The sequence below is a fragment of the Eumetopias jubatus genome, unplaced genomic scaffold (assembly GCF_037043125.1).
Source record: "Eumetopias jubatus isolate StellerSeaLion01/CBP00866 unplaced genomic scaffold, mEumJub1_p1.0 scaffold_5, whole genome shotgun sequence".
NCBI lineage: Eukaryota > Metazoa > Chordata > Mammalia > Carnivora > Otariidae > Eumetopias > Eumetopias jubatus.
The window spans coordinates 29,603,182-29,625,420 of record NW_028274811.1 but is presented as its reverse complement, the minus strand read 5'-3'; the positions used below and the strand labels follow the sequence as shown (position 1 = coordinate 29,625,420).

The 22,239-nt window shown below is 49.2% G+C and overlaps 1 protein-coding gene across 1 annotated transcript in view; it reads left to right on the top strand.

Moving 5' to 3' along the window:
* The window catches only part of TRPC7 (transient receptor potential cation channel subfamily C member 7), a 137,768-nt gene extending 116,618 nt beyond the window's left edge, over positions 1–21,150 (top strand). Inside the window, exons 7-11 of the mRNA XM_028103442.2 lie at positions 5,174–5,369; positions 11,081–11,302; positions 11,988–12,068; positions 18,663–18,738; positions 20,981–21,150. Of these exons, the coding sequence (XP_027959243.2) occupies positions 5,174–5,369; positions 11,081–11,302; positions 11,988–12,068; positions 18,663–18,738; positions 20,981–21,150 (745 nt within the window). The remainder of the gene's footprint in view (positions 1–5,173; positions 5,370–11,080; positions 11,303–11,987; positions 12,069–18,662; positions 18,739–20,980) is intronic.
* The last annotated feature ends 1,089 nt before the right edge of the window (positions 21,151–22,239 follow it).

Here is a 22,239-nt window from a genome sequence, read left to right as displayed (position 1 = left end):
ACAATTGCCCCCAAACCCTCGCTGTGTTGATCAGTTTGTTCTCTGAGACCCATACACAACTGCCTCTTGAGGCAACGTGTTATTAAAGCCCCATTATCCAGGCGAGACAGGCCTGGGAGAGAGCTGATTACGATGCCCCTGCCTTCTGCCTGACAAGTCAGTCCCAACCTTCCCCCCCACACACACACCCACACAGTGGGAGCAGCATGAATCACGGCCCTATTCAGCATCACTCACAGGAGGTCTCCCTCCATTCCTTCACTAGGAGCACTGCTTAGGCTAGGGTGGCCTATTGACTCAACTTTCCAGTCCCGTCCACGACAAGCGAAGAGTCAAATGTCAGAAGACAGCCCGGGCTGGAGAAGTCAGAAAGAGGATTTGCATGAAATCAAGGGTTTGTGATTATCTTTGCAGGTAGGAAGGAAGATAGGCTTGTTCGGAGAGGGCAGAGGCCTATGAATGATTGGCTCCATTCAGCCCCGAGTGGCGGCACTGGAGGGGCCGATGGGGCTGTGCGTGATCCTGGGTGAGGCCAGGCCAGCAGAGCACACTTGCCTACTCTGGCCTTGTAGCGTTCTGTCGCCCTGCGGGGTTTGCTTTAGCCTGGGACCTCCACAAGGGCAGAAGCAAGGTCTGGGCACCAGCAAATGGGCACCTGGTACACTGCTTGGCACATAGAGTTCAGTGGATATTAGACAAATAAATGAATGAAAATACTAGCTACCATTTATAGGGTTTGCGTTATATCCTAGACCTAGGTTGCTCATTTAGTCTTGACAGTAACGTCCCTAGTGAGGCACCTCTATCCCCTTTCATAGGTGAGTAAACGGAGACTCAGAGAGTTTTGGTAACATGCCCAGATGTAAATAGCCAGTACGTGGTGGAGCTGGGATTTGAACCAAGGCATGCACCTTTGCTCTTCTCACCCCTCCAACTATGTCTGTGAAGCTTCCCATGATTGACACAGTTGAAGGAATCTGTGACTAAGTCTGTAGGTAGCCAGAGTGGTTAGGAGGATGTGGAGCCCAGGACCACTCTCCCTTTAAGTAAAGAACCTCACATTTAGCCTTGAGACCAACTGGTTGACACTAGAGGCTTTTTGTGAGACAAGTGGCTTCATGGTGATTATCAGCTAAGCCAGTTCCAAGATACTTTCTTCCTGAAAGACAGCCCCCAGCCTCCACAGTGACTGGCCTTCTGTCCCATGCCCCGGGTCCCATAGCTCCTGAAAATTGTGGGTGATGATTAATACATGACTCAGGGAGCATCGTGACCTCACAAAACATTGAGGCCTGCTCCAGTGCCCAAGCTTTTGGCTTTAGTAATGTACCATTTGGCTCCTTTCCAAGGCCAGACTTCTAAGAATATATTATGGTAGGTTTCCAAGGTCAAAGGAACACAGCCTTTTCCCACTCAGGGCAGCGAGGACAAGTTTCCTTTATTTCCTGCCAAATATTAAACCAGAAGATGCCACTGGCATGGCACTTCAAGTTAATTATGGAGCCCTAGTCACCATAAAAAGCACCAAGTTTTCATAGAACTTTCTTTCCCCCCTTTTTCTTCCTGCTAGGATGTCTGTCATTTTCATATTGATTTCTAAGATCTCTTTATATAAGAAAGACACTCAGTGTTTGTCATGTTTATTGCAGATACAAATTCTTTTTAGTCTCTTACCTTACATTGTTAGTTATTATGTCTTTGTTGTATACGAGTAAAGTTTTATGTGCTCAAATCCCTCCATCTTTCCCTTTCTAGCTTCTGAAACCTCTCCCAGCCCAATATTATATAAATAGCAATATTTTATTCTAACTTTTTATTGTGTCATTTTTAAAACCCTGAACTCTTCAATTCCACTCAGAATTGAGTTATATAGGTGGAGCTATGGATAAAATATTATACTGCCTACCATTTAGCCCAGCTAACTCTACATATCTCAGCCCATGAGGTCCCTTCTGAGAAACAATGACAACAAAATTAGTCTATTTGGTTAGTCTAAATCATGTCAAGAGGGGTAAATATAAATGAAAGACCCAGCCAATGGTGGATCTAGCCACTGTGGATTATTTAAGCCAATGGACCCGGCTTTACCTTAAAGGAGGTCTTTGCTACGACAACCCATTTTGCCCCATAATAAGAGGACACAGGGCTATGGATAGTCCTGAAGGAGCTTACAAGAGATTATTAAAAATGCATACGTTGGCTAAGACCCCTTCCTGCCCAGTCAGGTACATGTGTTACTGCTCTGGAGGGGGTCACTTTCACTCTGGAAATCCCAGTGTGTCTGGGCCTCTTGTAATTAGATACTCCTATAGGTCAGAGCCAAATTCGGGCCCAGAGGCTAATCCTTGATCTATAGAATAGAGATGAAACAGGTGTAAAGATTGTCTAGAAGCCAGATAACACACCTAAAGGATCAGCATTCCACAAGGGGCTGAGAGGGAGAGGATCTGATGGAGGAGGAGCTAAGCCATGAATTTAGGATCTGTAAACAATTTTTTTAAAGATTTTATTTATTTATATGACAGAGAGAGACACAGCGAGGGAGGGAGCACAAGCAGGGGGAGTGGGAGAGGGAGAAGCAGGCTTCCCAAGGAGCGGGGAGCCCGATGCGGGGCTCGATCCCAGGACCCTGGGATCACGGCCAGAGCCGAAGACAGACACCCAACGACTGAGCCACCCAGGCGCCCCCGTGGTGTTTCTTTAGACTTAAACCTGTACCCTCTTCCCTTCACCTCTTCTTCTTAGGAAGTCTCTTTTACGCCCATGGCTTCAAAAGCTATCTCTATATTTGTGTCTCCAAATTTGCATCTCCATCTTAAATTTCTTTTAATTTTTTAAAAAGATTTTATTTATTTCTTTGACAGAGAGAGCCACAGCGAGAGAGAAAACACAAGAGGGGGAGTGGGAGAGGGAGAAGCAGGCTTCCCGCGGAGCAGGGAGCCCAACTCAGGGCTCAATCCCAGGACCCTGGGACCATGACCTGAGCCGAAGGCAGACGCTTAACCGACTGAGCCACCCAGGCACCCCTGTAAATATTCTTTTATTACAATACACACTGCTTAGTGGGTTAGCTCTGCCTCCTTTAGATTATTCTATTGCACAGAATGCCGAAGTGAAGGCACGCACCAAGGATAAGTCAGAGCTTAGTGGCAAAATTCATAGCAAGAAGCAAATGAGAAAAAAAAAATACACTCTGAATCTAGGCCATTTTCCCTAATCAAAATTCAGGAGATTTTCCCTGAATGTTCTCTAATTGCTTCTTCATTTGTGTCAGCCAAAGGTTTGTGGGGTTTTCTAAGGGAAGCAAGGGAAGATGAATTTCTGTAAGGCATCACTCAGTTGCATATATTAGCCATTTTGTAGAGTGTTCATGGTAAGTGCATCATCTGGGACCAGTGCCTGCCTGCCCAGTCCCTTGCTCGGATCATATGTCCTCCAGTTTTCCGCTGATCCAGCTAGGAACAACTGTCAGATCACATCCTGCTGTCTCCTTCCAGTTTGGGATTGGGGGCTCATGCAGTGGTTCTGGAGTCTCTCTGCCACTGTCCCCTTCCACTAGGGTGATAACCAAAAGATTACTTCTTAGTGGAAGGCAATACCTGCAGAGAATCATGGCCGTTGATTGAATGGCATCTTTTTCACACAAATGGGATCTCGCCCAAGAAAGCAGTGTGTCCCCCTCTTTCTCAGAATAGCTTCAGGAGCTGGGGCTATAAAGCAATGCTGGATACCCAGTCGTTACATTCAGATCCCCGAATAAATTCCTTCTTATTAAAAGTAAAAGGAATTAAATATTCCAAACTCACAGTTTTCAGAGAAACTGGAAACAAATAATGACAACAAAAACCCACTTCAATTTTCAGTTTTCAGACTCTGGGATGCATAGGGAATGAGTCAAACTGCTGGCTAGACACACACATACACATACACCCACACATACTCACACACAGGAGAGTCGAAAATCCATGCAAGTCAGAGTTGGATTTTTTAGCCAAAGTGACAAGTACTAGTATTTTTGTACATCATGTCAAATAAATACCAATCCTTAAGAAACACTGATATTTTTTTGAGATCTAGCTAATCCTGGCCACTTGTGGGTGAGTGCTGAAAATCTGAAATGTTAAAGAGAAAAAAGAAAGTGTTTTCTCATCATGTACCCCAAATCTGGATGCATACCAAAAGCACTGCATATAACTATTCAGACATTATCGGATGCACAGGGGTGTTCTAAACCACCCAACCAAAACCCAGCTTTCTGATTGGATTCTCTGTTGTAAACCTGATGCGGGGTCCTAGCCACAAAGTACAGATGGTGAAACATGCTTGGATCTTCATATTAAAGCTAGGGTATCCTGGTAACTTCACAGGCTCTAAAGAGCCAAAAGAGCAGTGTCCTAAAAGCCAGATTTTCCCCACAATGCCCTCCAAGCACGCACAGTATCTACCTTGAGGGAGCTGCAAGGCGAGGTGTGGACAGCTGCCTGCTGAACGTGAACAGTACGGACACACCAAACTCACACTTCTCATAATTCAACTCTAGTTGAGAGGACATGAGATGTGTGACTGGCCTCACTACCGAGACCCAGGAGGTGGGGAAGCGTAGTAGTTAGAAGTACATGCTTTGGGAGACCTCAGATGTGCCTGGGTTTGCACCCCACTTTCCAGCCAGATGCCACTAGAAAGGATAAAGCTCTGAGTGTCCATGTCTCCATCTGTAAAGGGAGGTAATAAGCGAGCCCAACAGATGGTCATGAGGCTTAAGGAGCTGCCCTGTGACCAGTGATGCTGCCTCCATCCGTGGACACCATTCTCCCCTCCCCCAACCCCGCATGTGGGGCAGGATGGTCTGAGACACTCAAGAGACTAATTTAGGAAGAGTGTGGTTGATAATGTACAAGAACAAACATTTGTCCTGCTGTTTAATTTTAAACGTTTAATTAATTATAAGATAAAAGTGATACCACATCCAGGAGTCCCAATAAATGGGCCAAAAGGAAAAGAAAGAGGGTAATTTTGGAAGTCTTCTTAGAAATCGGAACATGCCATTATTTCAGAAGACAGGCACCGCCGCCAGCCCAGCCCCACGTAACCACCGAAGTCTGGGTAATGGGAACGTTCATGTGTAAAGTGTCAGCAGAAGCAAACTGCCTGAAGGAACTGTCTTTCCTTACAGGGTTGAAGAAAGTTTTAAAACCTTATTTTGGTCCATCTTTGGCTTGTCTGAAGTGATCTCGGTGGTGCTGAAATACGATCACAAGTTCATCGAGAACATCGGCTACGTTCTCTACGGCGTTTATAACGTCACCATGGTGGTTGTGCTGCTCAATATGCTAATAGCCATGATCAACAACTCATACCAGGAAATTGAGGTAAGACCAGTTAATTGAAATTGTTCTCTCTCCCTTGGTTTAATTTACATGGCTGTTCGAAGCAATGAGGGTAATGACATTAGCACCTCGTGTGTTATTAACTGTGAAGCCAGGGGGCGCCTGGGCGGCTCAGTGGGTTAAGCATCTGACTCAGCTCAGGTCATGATCTCAGGATGGTGAGATGGAGCCCTTCGTCAGGCTCTGCACTGGGCATGGAGCCTGTTTGGGATTCTCTCTCTCCCGCTCCCTCTGCCCCTCCTCTCTCTCTCTCTTTCAAAAAAAAAAAAAAAAAAAAGTGAAGTCAGAACAGCAAACAACCAGCATGCTTACCACACTGCCCCCAGGAGCCCTTTCGGCCAACCTGACACATGGCAAAGTGGGCACCAATCAGAGCCAAGAGAATCAGGATGGTGAATCCTCTTTCACGTGTCCCCTCGAGACAGCATGCAGGTGGCCCATGGCAAATTGGAATGACTGTATTTTTCAGCTAACATTCCCTTTGCTTCTCACATGTTATTTATTAAATACCTAGTGTATGTAATTCCCATGCCTGGCACTGGTGACACAGAGGTGACTAAGACAGTCCCTGCCCTGTAAGAACTCAGTTCCTTGAGTAAAACAGATACATCAATGAACTCACTCCACTGCCGTGAGCCCCGCACACCCAGAGAAATCCTACCAGGTACATGAGGTACAAAGTGGAGAAGCTTCCAGAGGTGAGGCCTGAAGTCCATCCGAAGAGTAATACAATTTTGCCAAATGGCTAAGGGAGTCCAGAGAATGTCTCAGGAGGGAGTTTTATCAAAATCTGAAAAGCCCAAGCCATAAGCTATTGATTGCAGCCTTGCTCGGAAGAGCAAGAAATTAAGAACAAACTAAATGAGTATTAATAGGAATCTAGTGAAATAGATTATGATGCATTTAGTTGAAGAGACTATGATGCATCTGAACAGCAGAATATTGCTCGACTTTAGAAAGGAGAACAAAGACCTTCTCCATACACTTGGCAACAGACCTGCAAGTTATAGTGCTAAGTGAAGAAAATCAAGTTGAAGAACAGTGTTTATAGTGTGCTCTCCCTTGTGTAACAGAGGAAGAAAAGGGCATACACACTCACTTTTAATTCGATAAGACTTTGAAAAGGAAGAAATCTCTGAAAAGGTCCACAAGGAACACACAGCAGGGCTACTTGTGGAGAGGCAGTGGGGGCATGGGGCCGGAATGCCTTTCTCTTTATGCCTTTTCATGCTTTATAAATCTTATTATTGTTTTACTTATTATAAGATAAAATAAATAAGCCAAGGATTAATAAAATGCACTAACGTATTTTGAATTGATTCAACAATCGCAATTCTAGGAATAGACCCAGGCAGAAGTATGATTTTACATAGGTGTTCACTAAGGGAAAAACGTGCAAATAGCCCATCAACATCAGAGGGTTTCAATAAACTCTGACGGAGACTTTAGAACACTGCATATACAAAGAGAAAAACACTTGTGCGGATATCGCAAAATCTCTATGATACCGTTAAGTGGGAAAAAAATGCAAGTTGTGGAAAAACACAAGATAGGAAAATCTTCTTTACATAACAACACAAATGTGCATATACAGAAAGAAAAAGCAGAGAAAGGTAGAGAAAAGGTACTGCACCGTTGAGCATTGACTAGTTGACCCGGGGCATCCTCTGGGGAAGGGAGTTAAAGGAGAGAGCTTTGGAAGGGGACTGTCAAACCTTTGTACTCGGATCTTTTATAAGAAACGAGCACTCGGGGCGCCTGAGTGGCTCAGTTGGTTAAGCGACCGTCTTCGGCTCAGGTCATGATCCTGGAGTCCCGGGATCGAGTCCCCCGAGCAGGGAGTCTGCTTCTCCCTTGGACCCTCCCCCGTCTCATGCTCTCTCTCTATCTCATTCTCTCTCTCAAATAAATAAATAAAATCTTAAAAAAATTTTTTTAAAGAAAATTAAAAAAAAAGAAAAGAAACGAGCACTCGTGTATTTCTCACGGGGAAGAAATTAAAGACCTCTAGGTATTAGTTTGCTGGGCTGTGGTAACAAAACACCACAGACTGGGTGGCTGAAACACAGAAAGGATTTCCCCACAGTTCTGGAGGCTGGACGTCCCAGATCAGGGTGTTGGCATAACTGGCTTCTCCTGACTCATCTCTCCTCGGCTGGCAGACCACTGCCTTCTCGTGGTGTCCTCGTACAACCTTTGCTCCCTGCGAGCGGGTCCCTGGCGTCTCTTCTGCTCTGCATGAGTTCGCCCGTGATGTCAGCTCAGGGCCCACCCTAGCAACGTCATTTAACTGTACTTACCTCTTTGAAGGCCCTATTTCCAAAAACAGTCACATTCTAAGGCACTGGGGGTTAGGGCTTCAACTTATGAGTTTTAGGGGACACATTTGGTTCATAACACACACCTCCCCCAAAATAGAGTATTCGAAACAGTAGGAACAACATGTGCCAAGGCAGGAGGGGTGAAATAATGTGGTATTCTTGGCCTGCAAGATGGTAGACTGCACCAGGGAAAGAAGCAAGAGGTGAGCCAGCATGCAGCCTTAGCCCTGTCCCTGCTCTCGCCCTGCCCCCCACAGGAAAATGCAGCACTCTGTCCATGGATAAGCATATGTTTTAATGGTGTACATATTTGCTCAGTTATGTGGATGAACTGTTGCTAACCAGCCCTCCCTGCCCTTCTGGGCCTCAGTTTCCCCAAATGTAAGAGAAACCAGATGGTGCCTGGATAACATGCAGGTCTCTGTACCACTCACCGAGGGCGCTGGGCCCCATCCTAGCAAGCACTTCGTGCTTTGGTCCAAATGAATGTGGCACGGAAACCATGGGATTAGTGTGGAGAGATGCCCAATAGTTTGGGGCAGGACTGGGCACAGCCAGGACAGCACGTGGGCTTGTGATGTTGAGTTACCCCAGCACAGCATTGTGCCTGAGGTGGAGAGAGCCCACTGCAGCCCACACCTCCCCTCGGGGCTCTGGGCTTCTCCTCAGGGGAGAGCACGTGTCCCCTCCCACCTCCCCAGTGTTGCATGAGCAAGGGCCCTGAGAAGCCCAACGAGGCCGCTAGACAGTGCCTGGTACCCCCGGTCACCTTGAACTTCGATGAAGTACCCATCTGTGAAATCTTCCACGAGGACACTTATTTATTCAGCCAACAGATCTTGAGCACCTACTCTCCAAATCCACAGACCTGCCTGCCTCTACACCTGCCACGCCCCCGCCTGCCCTCCTGCTGGGGGCGGGGAGGGGTTCTCCATCTGAGATGCTCTGCCCATGTGCCCTGGCTCCCTGCCCTCTCGCCTCCTCAGGAGCTGCCACCGCATGTCATCCCTGCTCCACCACTATCTTCACCCTTCCTGTCAGCATTTAAATGAGACTCTGGGTCTTTAAAAAAAAAAAAGTAACTAAAAAAATCCTCCCTCGATCCCACTTTCCAACTCTTTCTCTCCTGCTTTTTCCTGCCAACTTTCTCAGAAAAGCTGTTTATACTTCTCACTGCCTCTTCTACTCGTTAACTCCCACTCCTCTCCACTCTCACCCCACCCACACTTGACCTGGTAGAGAACTAGTCACCCCGTGGAGCTCAGCTCCCACACCAACCATCAGGCAGCCTCCTCAGCCCTGCGGGCCAGGTCAGGAGCTCTACACCCAGGGGACCCTGTAGCCCTTAGCACAACTCCAGGCGAAAGACTGGGTGATGAGCAGTTCACTATATTCATGTCATGGGCCAGACTGTGTGCTCCATGAGGGCACGGACGATCAACCCCAGTGCCTACCCAGCCCAGGCCAGCCACATAGTAGGTACTCGATACATGTTTGCTGAACGACTACAGGTTGAACTCTAGGCACTGTGTTAAGTTATGGAGATGAAAATAATACTTACTGAGGGCCTACTAATGTCTGACATTAAATGAACTCATTTCATTCTCATAATTTGCCCTATGAGGTAGGCCTTCTTGTCGCCCTTTTACAGATGAAGAAACTGAGGCCCAGAGCAGCTAAGCCACCTGCCATGGCTACACAGCTAGGGAGGAAGAGAGGCAGGACTGGAACCGAGGCAGGTTCCAGAGCCCATGCTGTCATGACTACACCCCCGTTCCTCTCAGATCACAGTGTCCCTGTCACATCTCCCTGTTGAGCAGCAGAGGATGGGGGCAAGTCCTGCCCTCACAAAGCTTCCAGGCTAAATGACTCCGATATGATAGCCCATAGACCAGGCTGGGTGTTGATGGGGCCTCAGCAAAACCAAACAAAATGGCCAAGCCTGCAGGCGATAGCCTTGTATCACACGGCACCTCCCAGCAGCCTCAGCTCGGCCCCTGCTAGATTCACGGTCCCTGGAAGTGTAGCTAGTGTCTGTGAGGACTGGAACCCACCCCCTGATGGAGCACGTACCTCAGTGCCAATCTCAGGGCTACCTGAAGGAGGCAGCATCTTCTCCATCTCCGGATGAGCAAGACCCAAGCGCTTGCTGAAGTCATGCAGCTAATAAGGGGTTTCGCGCCCAGGTTCTGTCTGACTCCAAATCCCATGCCTCTTTGCTGCTCTCAAACCACCCCACTAGGACGGAAGCCTAAAGAGCCTGCCAATTAAAAGAAAAAAACCACACCTGCTACCTGTTAGGGGGCCCACTCAGCAGTCTGGCATTGACATCACGTCAGACGTAAGAGATGTGGGTTTTAAATCGAGCACTGATGTGAGGGACGAGAGCATGGCTGGACTAGCACATGCGAACTACAGTCAGGTCTGTTTCTCTTAAGTGACACGTGCAGGATCTCTTTACATCCTCTGTGGCAGCACTCTGACCAATCAGAAATATGCTTTCTAATTAGAAATACGCAGTGATACAATACAATATGGGAGCTGCTCAACACATGCACCTGTTAAGTACGTGAAATGTGACAGGTCCAAATTGAAATGTGCTGTAAGTATAAAAGGCACATGGATTTCAAAGACCCAATAGGAAAAAAATGTGAGTTACCTCATGAAGAATTTTTATGATGACACGCTGAAATGATAACATTTTGGATCTCCTGGATTAAATAAAAGGTATCACTGGGATTAATTTCACCTGTTCTGGCTGGCTCACTCAGGAGGATGTGAGACTCTTGATCTCAGGGTTGTGAGTTTGAGTCTCACGTTGGGTGGAGACATTACTTAAAATAAATAAACAACACTTTAAAATAATGTAATCTTTGATGAATCACTACATTCTAGACCTGAAACCAATTTTACCCTATATGTTAGCTAACTAGAATTTAAATAACAATTTGAAAAGAAAAGAAAAATCCGCCTGTTCCGTTTTCCTTTTTATACTGTGGCTACTAGAAAATTTAAATTTACTTCCGTGGTTCACGTTTGTGGCTCACTTGATATTTCTACTGGGCAGCAATGCTCTGGAACATGAACATCCTGATCCCGTGGTGGTTCGTGAATCAGCAGAGCCCTCGGTGGCTGACAGGATTAAGTGGCAGTGAGAAAAGTTCTCGGGTTTGTGGCAAGTGGAGAAATGTTTGTGAAAATACCCAGCGGAGAGTGAGGGAGGTTGTAAAGAGGGAGAACATCCGGAGACCCTCAGTCAGTCCTGTTCAGAAGTCTGCCATCAGAAGGTGTAGCCTACAACCCCGCGCCTCACACTGAACCCCGCTGTTTGATTGTGGCCTTTGATGGTGCGTTGTTTCCCTTGTCCCACAGGAGGACGCAGATGTGGAGTGGAAGTTTGCCCGAGCCAAGCTCTGGCTGTCTTACTTTGATGAAGGAAGAACTCTTCCGGCTCCTTTCAATCTAGTGCCAAGTCCTAAATCATTTTATTATCTCATAATGAGAATCAAGATGTGCCTCATAAAACTCTGCAAATCCAAGGCCAAAAGCTGTGAAAATGACCTTGAAATGGGCATGCTGAATTCCAAATTCAGGGTAGGTGGCATGGGGTTTATGGGGCAAGAGAAGGCGGGGGAGGGGGCGGGGGAGGGGCAGGGGGGCCGGCGTGCTTGATTCAGACGGGTGCCGTTGGTACGAGGGAAGTCAGTGAGGGGCCCCCGCTTTTCAGAATCTGCGGGCACATCGGCAAAGCTGCAGCCCCCGCAGAGGCTGCCTGTGGTAGGTGCCCTTCTCCCCACAGTTCCTTGCAGAGGTGGCCTGCAGGCTGTGGGCTGAGCCATGCGCCCACGGAGGCAACCGCTTAGTGGCCCCCAAAGAGGAATGGCTCTTTCCAGAAGGTATCTGAAGAATGATCTCTGGGAAGAAAGTTTCCCTGCCTATTATCTCCCCCCCCCCGAAGATTCTCAAGGTTTAGTAGCATATGAAAATCTCTCAGGAGTCCTGGAAGAAAGACACCCCCTACTAACTTTAACTCAGTGCTTCCCAAAGTTGACCAAACTATATTCTATAACCTGTAGTCATCCTACAGAACTAAGGTCCCAAGAACAGTGTTCTAAGAAGCCTAGCAGCAGTGGGTATATCAGCTTCATAAGGGTCCTCTTTTTAGGGACAGTCCCATATATGGGTGCTGTTCATAGATGGCTGTCATATATGTTATATGAACATGTGTGTGTGTGTGTGTCTGTAGTATTTATGATGTTGTTTTTTTTTTTTCCCCCAGAAGACTCGCTACCAGGCTGGCATGAGGAATTCTGAAAACCTGACAGCAAATAACAGTTTCAGCAAGCCCACCCGATACCAGGTAACCACACCTTTCCCAGGTATGGGCAGAAGTGGACACTATCCAGACATGGATTTAGTGACAGGGCTGTGTCAGCCCCCCAGCACACAGCTTCATTTCTTCCTTCCTTCAACAAATACGCACCGAGTGACAACGATGTGCCAGGCACCGCACTACTCCCTGGGGATGGAGACAGGTTCCTGTCATAGTGGCACCTCCAGGCCAGTGAGGGATGGAGACAAGGTACAAGTAACACACAAGTAAATACATAACCTCAAATTGATAAAAGGAGAAAGAAGAAAACAACAGGGTGCAAAAATGGGGAATAAGAGAGAGCCCCTGCTTAGGTGTGCTTATCACGGGCGGCATCTTTAAGGACAGGACAGTTTAGTTAAGACCTCAAAGAAGGAGGCAGCCCTGTGGGGCCTCCAAGGCTTGGGAAAGGCATCCACAAAAGCCAGAGGGGAGAACCTTGGCAGGTCCAAAGCAGCTGGAGCTCAGCGGGCAGGGGACAGTCGTCCAGGTGCAAAGGAGTGAGATTTGGACTGGGGTGTGAGTAGGGGGATGGAGAAAAGCCGACAGATTCAATATACATTCTGGACATGCAGGCAATGGGACATGAGGCCTCTCTGCAGGGACAGGGTACCCAGCACGACTCGGTGGACATGGGTGTCCTCACAGAGCACCTGACCTAAGACCGCCAGCTTGCCAAAGTCTGTTCTTGTACATAAAGCTTAGAAGACTTTTTATGCTTACAGCCCTTTGTGCTGCTTTTGGAAATTAATGCCACTTCTCTGTGTCTATCTGAATCAGCCCCTGAGCCAGTGATAAAGGCAACTATGGGTTATTGATTATAAAAGCACAGGCCATTCATTTCCTGCCTTCCCCTTCTCAGTGATCAGCAGTTCTATCCATGCTGATCAGTTCTTTTTTTTTTTTTTTAAGATTTTATTTATTTGACAGAGAGAGACACAGCGAGAGAGGGAACACAAGCAGGGGGAGTGGGAGAGGGAGAAGCAGGCTTCCCGCGGAGCAGGGAGCCCGATGCGGGGCTCGATCCCAGGATCCTGGGATCATGACCTGAGCCAAAGGCAGGCAGACGCTTAATGACTGAGCCACCCAGGAGCCCCTATGCTGATCAATTCTTATCAGAGGTAAACTTGAAGCCACCCTGAGCATGCGTGGGGTGGAGGTGCAGTGCCCCTGGTGTCCCCATCCCAGAGGGAGCAAATTAGACTTAGCATGTTCCAGACGCAGGTCTCTAAGTGTATCTCCGCCCATATTTCAGAAGCCAGCTATGCAGGTAGGAGGATTTAAGTGCGCAATTAAGAAACATTTCATCCCTCAAAGTACTTAGAGTTTGATGAGATGACACAGGCTAAAAACTGGAGACGGGCAAATCTTGTATTTAATCGTGTACAAAACTGGGCCCGACCAGTTTGATCTGCTTTGAGTTATGTTACAGCACAAATCCTTCGGTCAGTGGAAGGATTTTTATTTCTCAGATCGTCAGAGAAAAGTATAGATTATCTGTGTCACAAAAGAGATAGAAAACCCTCAGGAGTTAGGGTCAAATCTCTGATGGGTTTCAAGAAGAATCAGCTGCCGAGATAAAGGAAGACTGATGATATGGTGAATGTCCTCTACCCAGAATGAATCCTTTCGGAGCAAGACTGTTTTCAAAAGCAGCCTGGAGGTGATTCCGTTTCTGTCTTCCCTCATCACTGGCTGAGTCCCTGTGGCCATCAACATCCCCAAAAGCTTCCTGCTGTGATTACAGAGATTGGGTGGTATGGGGCTTCAGGCTACTAATGACCTTGGGCAGCCTGCTCACCCTGTATTTTGAGACTCCACCAAGAAAAGCCTCCGGCTATTTATTCAAACAGTTGTCACAGAAAAGAAGAAAGGAAACCCCAGGGCCAGTAAGCATCAGAGGGAAAGGGTTGAGAGGGCACAAAGAACTGGAGCGCCCTTTGCATTTGCCCATGTGCCCTGTGCTTAGCCCTGCAAGGTGAAGTCTGGGCACCTTCCTGAGCCATCACCTGCTCAGACAGGAGTAAAGCAATAGACAGCATGAAGGACAGCGGGGTGCAGGCTAGACACTAGCCCAGATGTAATCTCACCCAAGGCCGGTGAGAGAGGCAGTAGCCTTAACCCCATTAAACAGAAGAGAAAACTGAGGCTCGGGGGTGAAGGCCCACAGCTGGTTGAACTATCTATCTGACTCACAAGGGTGCCCCTCTTTTACTACATCATACTTCCTAGGCACCCAAGCCTTGCTGAGAACCTGTCCTGCCTGCCTGAGAACCGTCTGAGCCTATGGAGCATGAGGGGAGGGGGCAAGGTATAGGAGGAGCTTCTAGAATGAAGGACTGGGGCAAGGGTCTGGCAAAGCCTCTTCTGTTTTCTTGGGCCCACTGGTGGCCTTCCAAGTTGCACTACTTTCTTCCCAAAGCACCCTCCAAACGTGCAGAGATCAGAAGGAGCCCGGCACGCTTCCTCTTTCTTAGGCTCCTGGCCGCACCCAGAGCGGTCACCTCCCCAAGGACATGTGGCAGAACCACAGTCCCTTACACTGTCAGGGCTCTGAGAAATTCTGTAGCATTCCCAATAACACAAAAGCCCCGTCGTTCATACACATGGAGTTTTTAAGCTCGTTGCCTCTGTGTCTTTTCAGTAGATCAAACTTAGTGCTTGAGATGTTTATTTGAAGCTTGTCAATCCTTCGACTTCTGAGGGTTCTCTAGTGTAAGGGAAGGCCATTCCCTCAGGCCAGAGGCTCTCTGTGATTTGCTTTAACTTAGGCTTCCAGGGGTCTGAAGGCTATTTTTCACAAAACCGGCCCCTTACTTTTATAATGTTGTTTTTTGGTTTTGTTTTGTTTTTCCAATCTGGGCTCATCGTATGAAACCAAACAATGAAACAAAACCAAGATACCGGAGAGGGAGGGGGTCAGAGTACTCCTCCCGTCAGAACTGTTCTGTGACCCGTTCCAAAATCCAGGGTGCCCGTCTGCTGGGGCGCGTGCAGACTCATCTACTCCCACTCTGAGAGCTGCATTTCCTTCTTGGGCAAAGCAAACAAGCCGCATCCCAAATGCACCGCAGAATCCAGGCGTGGTCGGTTCTTCACGCGAGCCCCAGTGTTCAGGGTGCAATCCTTTCCCCAAACCCAGTGGGGAGTCCTCCCTTTCATGCTCTAGGTGCCCTTCTCTGTAGAGACCAAAGCAAACAGGACAGACAACTCGCCAACACTGATTCCTTCTATTTCTGGTGTCTGATAAACCCTAGTTTAACAAGTGGCATGTCTGGGATGCATTCTGTCCCCTTCCTTCCAAGTGTCCCTCGATTTCTGTCTTCCTGGGTGGCAACACTGTTTCCCTCTGGATTCCGCTTTGTTGACCATCTTCAGCGTCCCATCTGTGTCCTCTTTGTTTACATCTTGAGCTACTCTGGCTGCACAGAGAGATGCCTCTCTTCCATAGAAAGTCTTTCTATGTCCTCCCAGCACCAGCAGCAGCCCTGCGAATGTGGGCAGGGAGAACTGTAAGGCTCCTTCCCTGGATCTCAGTGTCATGACCATTCAGATCCCTTGTGCATCTCATTCTCGTCCCCTTCCAGTGTTAGTTCTTTGGCCTGAGTTATGTCACTAGCTACACTCATCTCCAGCACCTGCTAAGGGCAGGAGGACAAGGTTGGAGGAATCGACACCAGTGGGGACACATTCACTTGGGGACAGTTTATCTTCTTGAAGTGAAAGAACTCTATGAAAGATAGCAAGGAGACGTTTCAAACCCATCACAAAGGACCATTCTTTTACCCCAAACACAGTGAAGGAGGGGAGACTTTTGGTGTCCATCTTTTCTGAAAACAGATATCCCCTCTAGCATCTGTGTTAAAGAGAACTTTGGGCAGTTTCTAACCACTTCCACATTTCTGGGGACAAGACTGGCATCTTCTCTGACATACCTCAGGTTGTCTAACTAATGTACGCACTACAGGGGAACCAGGTGCCCATCGGGACACAAAGCCTCTAAGCGGATGCTAGGCGGTCACACTGCTCTCCTGTCAGGCATCTGTCACTCCTGGGAGTGAAGTGGGGGTGGGAGGAAGGGTAAAGGCTCCCTGCTTGTCTGCAGTGCTCATGAGATTCTGCTTCCATATTAAGCCTCTATAATCCTGACACATGATGAGGGGCTTAATTTCAGACGTTTGTTTCTCTCCCCTTGGAGCCACAGATGTGCAAGCCTTAGCTCAGATGAGGCATGCCTGCCCTCAAGAAGGGTCCATGAGCACTCATGAAAATGACATACCGGTGACCCTCTTCTCCAAGGGTAACAGCTTTTTTTATTGAAATATCCCAAGGGGTAACAACTGAACAAAGCCATCCATCCTCTGAAATCTAAGTGAGGCTTCCTCCTGCATAGAAAACATTTTTAAAGAACAAGTAGGTATCTAGGAGCAGCCCAAACCCCCTTTGATCAATGGGAACCGGTTTCCTGCATCTCATCCCCTAAAGCATCTTGCACATAACCTTTTCCTGAAGGTTGGAAGAAGCCCCAGCTTTGGTTTCCATTTTGATTACATCTCAGATCTGCCACTTCCAGGCTGTGTGACCTTGAAGTCACCTCGTTCTTTGAACGTTGGTGTTCTCCTCTATGAATGGAGACAACCTTCCCAAGCTCACCTGGTTTCTGGGAGGATTCAGTGAGGTTATTCTGTCCAGGATGCTAAAAGGACTCCTGGTCTGCTGGAAATACTCAATACGTGTGTTTCTTTGTTTCTTTTTCATCCTTTCTCCCCTCCTCCCAGAGGCCCATCCACACTGAAGGGGGCTTGTGAGTGGGGTCTCACCTATTCAAAACAAATGGAGTTTGGGGGGTACACTGTGTATGAATAATAAACACACAGGGGAATCTTTTAAAATAACGGGTTGAGTCGTGTTGCGCTACCAACACAGGGAGAGACAGCGATCACTGCCACACCTGTAGGTCTCAACTCAGTGCCGTTGCGGAAAAGTGAACTCTCCACTTTCCACCTCCAGCTTATACTTTTACCCCACACATATAAAGGTTCTTCAGCTGATGAATCCAGAAACTAAAGAACCCTTAATTCTTGAGGTTTTCCCTAAAACGGCAACTAGTTAAAACTAGATCCCCTTGACTGGCCTCAGCCTGAAAATTTGCAGAATACTTCTGAATTCTATATACTCAGGAAGAATTTCAGATACCTGGGTGTCTGGGTTTTGGGGTTTTGTGCTTTTTCCCTGAGAACTGGCTCGGGACAATGTTGGTTTTGTGTGGGTTTTACAGTTCAAAGTGAAAAGTGCATTACCAAGTCCCGTGAAAGGCATCTATTCTTACAACTTGGGTAACCTGCCTTAGGGACTAGGGAGAATGTCAAGGAGAAATCTAGCAGTGCAGTTTAACCACTAACATGGCAAGACCCAGGCCTCTCTGACAGAGGGCAGCACAAGGACAACTTGTTCACTCATGGTTCGGCCGAAATAAGATCACAACTCAAAGCACAGAGCCTAGGAGACCAGCAGCCCGAGGGCTGAGGGGGGGGCAGCAGCGGCCTAGAGGTGACGCAGGGCTCACCCCAGACAGCCTGTGCTGGGTTCCATTAGAGTCCTGGAGTCACACAGCCTGGAGACACTGGGCTGAGGTCTTCGCCATCAAAGGCACTGAAAGAACCCACAGCTGATGACAAGAAGGTGCTAAATCCTTCCCTTTGCCACCCAGCCATCCACTCCCCTTGGCTTACAAAAAGCTTTTCCTGAGCCCACACAGTCGGAGGGAGCTGCCTCGGTCCCCTGAGTCCCTGGCTGTGAGCAGGTGATAGGAAGGGATGAGCAAGGAGCAGGGAATCCTTCCCTCTCTGCCATTTGCTCAGCCCTTGCAAGATTCAGAAGTCTCAGCTATCTGAGTATTGCTAAATCGTGTGACTGCCCAGGAACCCACCAACGACCAGCTGGCAAAACCCAAAGTTCACCTCCTGCCGTCTTTCTCACATTTGGCTCTATTCTTGGTGTCTCTGAAGTGTTTACTCCTACCTCCTCATTTGCTTAAAGAACCTATATCTGCGTAATACACGGAAGCTACAGGCCAACCCGTTCCCCTCCAGCACGACCCGCAGCCCAGCGTCAGGTGTGTGGGCTCTCAGGGGAGTGGGGTGCTGGCAAAACCTCCCGAGGCTCGGCTCTATCTGTTTCTGCCTCTGGCAGGAATTTTCCAAGGTACAGTGGACTTGTCCAGCCTGGTCCTGACTCAGTAGGACATGACTGACTAAGGTCACAAAGAAGGTCAGGGTGGAGTTGGGCGTAGGACCTCCGGTAGCACTAGGTGATGGTCTCTCGCTCTCCCTGGCTTGGCCTCCCACCCTTGAGTGTCCTGCTTTCACGTCCCTGGGGCAGGGTCATCCTAGGCGCGAGGTTAAACAGACACAGGCCCACGTTCCCCCAACAGGCGAGGCACCCTGAGAAGAGAGCATGGAGGCTCTCCCAGCCGCTGACCGGGCGCTCTGCGGGGGGGCGGGGGGCGCACACATATACCATGCCAGCTGCTTCTGTCCTTGGCCAGGCTTGTCTGACCCCTTCCTTGTGCTTCCATTTCAGAAAATCATGAAGCGGCTCATAAAAAGATACGTCCTGAAGGCCCAGGTGGATAGAGAAAGTGACGAAGTCAACGAGGGTGAGTGATGGTTTCTTTTCCTGCAGGTCGGCAGTGGGGCAAGGTCTCACCCAGCTAAAATCGAGGTGGTGTGGACAGGGCTGCGTTCCTGTCTGGAGGCCCTGAGGGCGCTTGCTTTCCTTGCTGGCTCGGGTGTGGGCAGAAGGAGGTGCCGTGCGGCTGTCAGGTGATGGCCTCTGTCCCCTCACTGGCTGTGGGCTGGGGCCACCACCGCCACCGCCCCCGCCCCGCCGGCTGCCTACAGCCGCCTCATCCCAGAACCAGCCCCCCCCCCCACCCCGGCCCCGAGCCTTTCTCCAGCGGCCACATTCCTTCCTGTTCTGTCCTCATTTCTCTCTGACCCCCTGATGCCTTCCTCTTCCTCTTGTAAAGACTCACGATTAGACTGGATAATCCAAAATCATCTCCCTATTCAAACCTGGCTGACGGGCAACCTTAATTCCATTAGTGACCCTCATCCCCTGTTGCCATGTAAATTGACCATACTCAGACAGGACACCAGGGATTCAGACCTGGTCATCTCTTTGGAGGCAGGGGGCTGGTAATAATCCTGCCTAGTGCAGCGATGGTTGCCTCGATTCCCCATCATGTCCCATGGGTGCAGGACGGCCCGGAATTCCTCATCCTATGGGTGCACATACAGAGAGCTGTAAGCAGACAGGGACACCTCCTTCAGATCCTGCCACCACCACCCTGTCTCACTCCCAGGCCCTCAGAACCTGACAGGCCACCGTGTTTCTCGAAGTATTCCCCCGCCTCAGAATCGTGTGTTAAAAACGCCCATCCCGGACCGCACCCAGGCCTAAGGAATCGGCATCTGCGGGGTGGCGCCTGGCGGGCTATGCATTTTGGTAAAAGCCCCAGGTCATTCTGATGCACGCTGAAGTTTGCAGACTACACCATTTTCACTGCTTGGGTGATTTTCCAGTCCATTTTAAGCAGTCACTCTTAAGTGAACAGCAAATTACCTTATACCAGGTCATAAATCTTCATGAGACACACAGGACAAATATTTGCTACCTCGAAACAGCCTCCTCCATGAATGAAGGCACTCAGTGTCCCCCTCACTCGGGCCACAGGGGCCTACTGGAAGAGCCCGGTCCCTTAGTGACCCTCTGCTTCCTCTGGAGCCTCCAGCAGGCAGCCTGAAGATCCCCAGCGGCCGGACTCACTCTTAGGCTGATGCTGTCCAGGGGCTGAGCAGCAGCTGTTCAGACACCCCTGCGGCTGGGTCTGGAACGCACCACCAGGTGGCCTGCCAGCCACCTCGAGACGTGCGTCCTTGTGATCGACAGGAACATAACTGATTACCGATGGTGGGGTTGCCAGGTTTCATGCCACTAGAATTATACCTTGCAACCGGGGCTCAGGAAAGCACCCCATGAAAAGGAAACAGGGGATGTATGCGTTTGTCAAAACTGGCCAACCTCTACCTTTAAGATCTCTGCATTTTCTGTCCCCAACACATACGGAGAAAAGAGAGGAATAACGTACTCCCGGGCACCGGACTCTCATTTGAGGCAAGTCCAGTATCTATAATATCAGAAAAGAATGTTTTTGAGTCCTCTTTGTAGTTCATTAAAAGATTTGCCCAGCCCAGGCCCAGGTGGATTTCGACCAATGTGGTTCACTGTGGAAACAAGGGCAAACCCCCTCCCACCCCAGCCCCACCCCCACCCCCACCCCGCGGTGGCCCTTTGCTATGGAAGGAGGCGGCGGCCTCAGTGACAGAGCATGGTGTGGCGTGGTCGGGGCAGTCCCTTCTCCTGTCAGGCTACCGCGTGCATGGTGCCGAGCCCGTCCCTTCCGCTTGGAAGCCTCTCCTCTGCAGATAACAACCACGGAACACAACAGGGAGCATCATGAGAATGATTGTTCCAGTCAATGACGGTGTTGCTCGGAGTCTTGCCTTTAATGGCTCCGAGGCCAACATTCTAACGTGGTGTGAAACAGGCGCTGGGAAGGCACAACCCTGCTCCTGACTCCCCCATCATCTGAACCCCTTCACAAAGAGCTTGACCAGGAAGGGGCAGAGGAGGGTTTTAAATGGACGGATGTGTCGTTCAGTGGCAGGAGGTGGGTGGGACTTAGGCCAAAACACCACTCGGGTCCCCTCACCTCTACCCTTCGTGGGCCAGCCCAGCACCCTGACGCTGTGCTGGAAAGATGCGCGCCCCAAACGTATGTGGAATGAGCCCCTTCTGCCTGCTCATGCTCACCAAAAGTTCATCTGTCCTTGCAGGTGAACTGAAGGAAATCAAGCAAGATATCTCCAGCCTGCGCTACGAGCTTCTGGAAGAGAAATCTCAAGCTACCGGGGAGCTGGCAGACCTGATCCAACAGCTCAGTGAGAAATTTGGAAAGAACTTAAACAAAGACCACCTGAGGGTAAACAAGGGCAAAGACATTTAGCAGCCCCCCTCGGCATCTGTGACTTCTACCAGCATCCCCAGGCCAGGATGGATTTCCTAGCCACCAGGCCTTCAGGGAAGGGTCCTGGGCCCACTCCTCTAGAACACTAAGGGGGCCCACTGGCTCCATCCTGAGCAGACGTGCTGACATGTGCCCCGGCGTGGCCTGCCTTGACCCAGAACTGTTGTGAATCTAGGCTGTTAGGTAAGAAAGGCCAGCACAGGAGGAAGGGAGGAGATGCCCCTCTGACACGTGTGAGACCTTTGGTCCAGTCACAGGGACACACGTGAGGAAGAGGCCTTCTTGGATGCACACACGTGTCGTGCCCTCCCACTGCACACGGACCGCGTCCATCTCCGTGTCCCAGGAAGACAAACCACCTCATCCCATGCACCCCTTCTCACTCCCTCCCCACCACCCACCCACATCCAGACAGAACCGGGAGGTGACCTGTGATCTATTCTTAAGTGCCAGACGAGAACACAGATAGCCTAATAGCAAAATAGTTCTATTTGTTTATATAAAAAAAAAATTTAAAAATGCTAAATCAAAAATTGTACTGTAGGTAGCACTGTTTAGAGAACAACAACAAAATCCAAATGATGTATTTTTACCTTTATTATGATTATCTTGTATTTACTATTTTTACCTAAAATGGGAAGAAATAAAATTACCTCATAATAGCCTGGGGAGCCTCTGTCAATGTGCTGCCCTCCTGCTGTCCCGTGGCTTGTCTGGAGGTGGTCTCAGAAGCCCAGGGGCCCGGGACTTCTCTGGAAGGAGAATGGGGTAGGTGTGAGGCGGGGAAGCTACCAACCACCCCACCCCCCACCGAGATCGTGTAGCCAGGACCCCTACCTTCCAGACCTACGGAGCCCAACCTCACCGAGGTCAGGAAGGAGGTCTAGAAAAAGGTGAGGGAAGCAAAACATCTCCTCCCACCCACCTCTCGCCATCTCTCCCTGTGTGGGAGGGGAAGGGGTGCCGGGGAACCAACCCACCCACATCTTTCTCCAAGGAGCAACTGCGTGTGAGTGGGGAGAGCGGCCACCAGAGGGAGCCCCAGTCCCAAACAACACCTATTCAGAG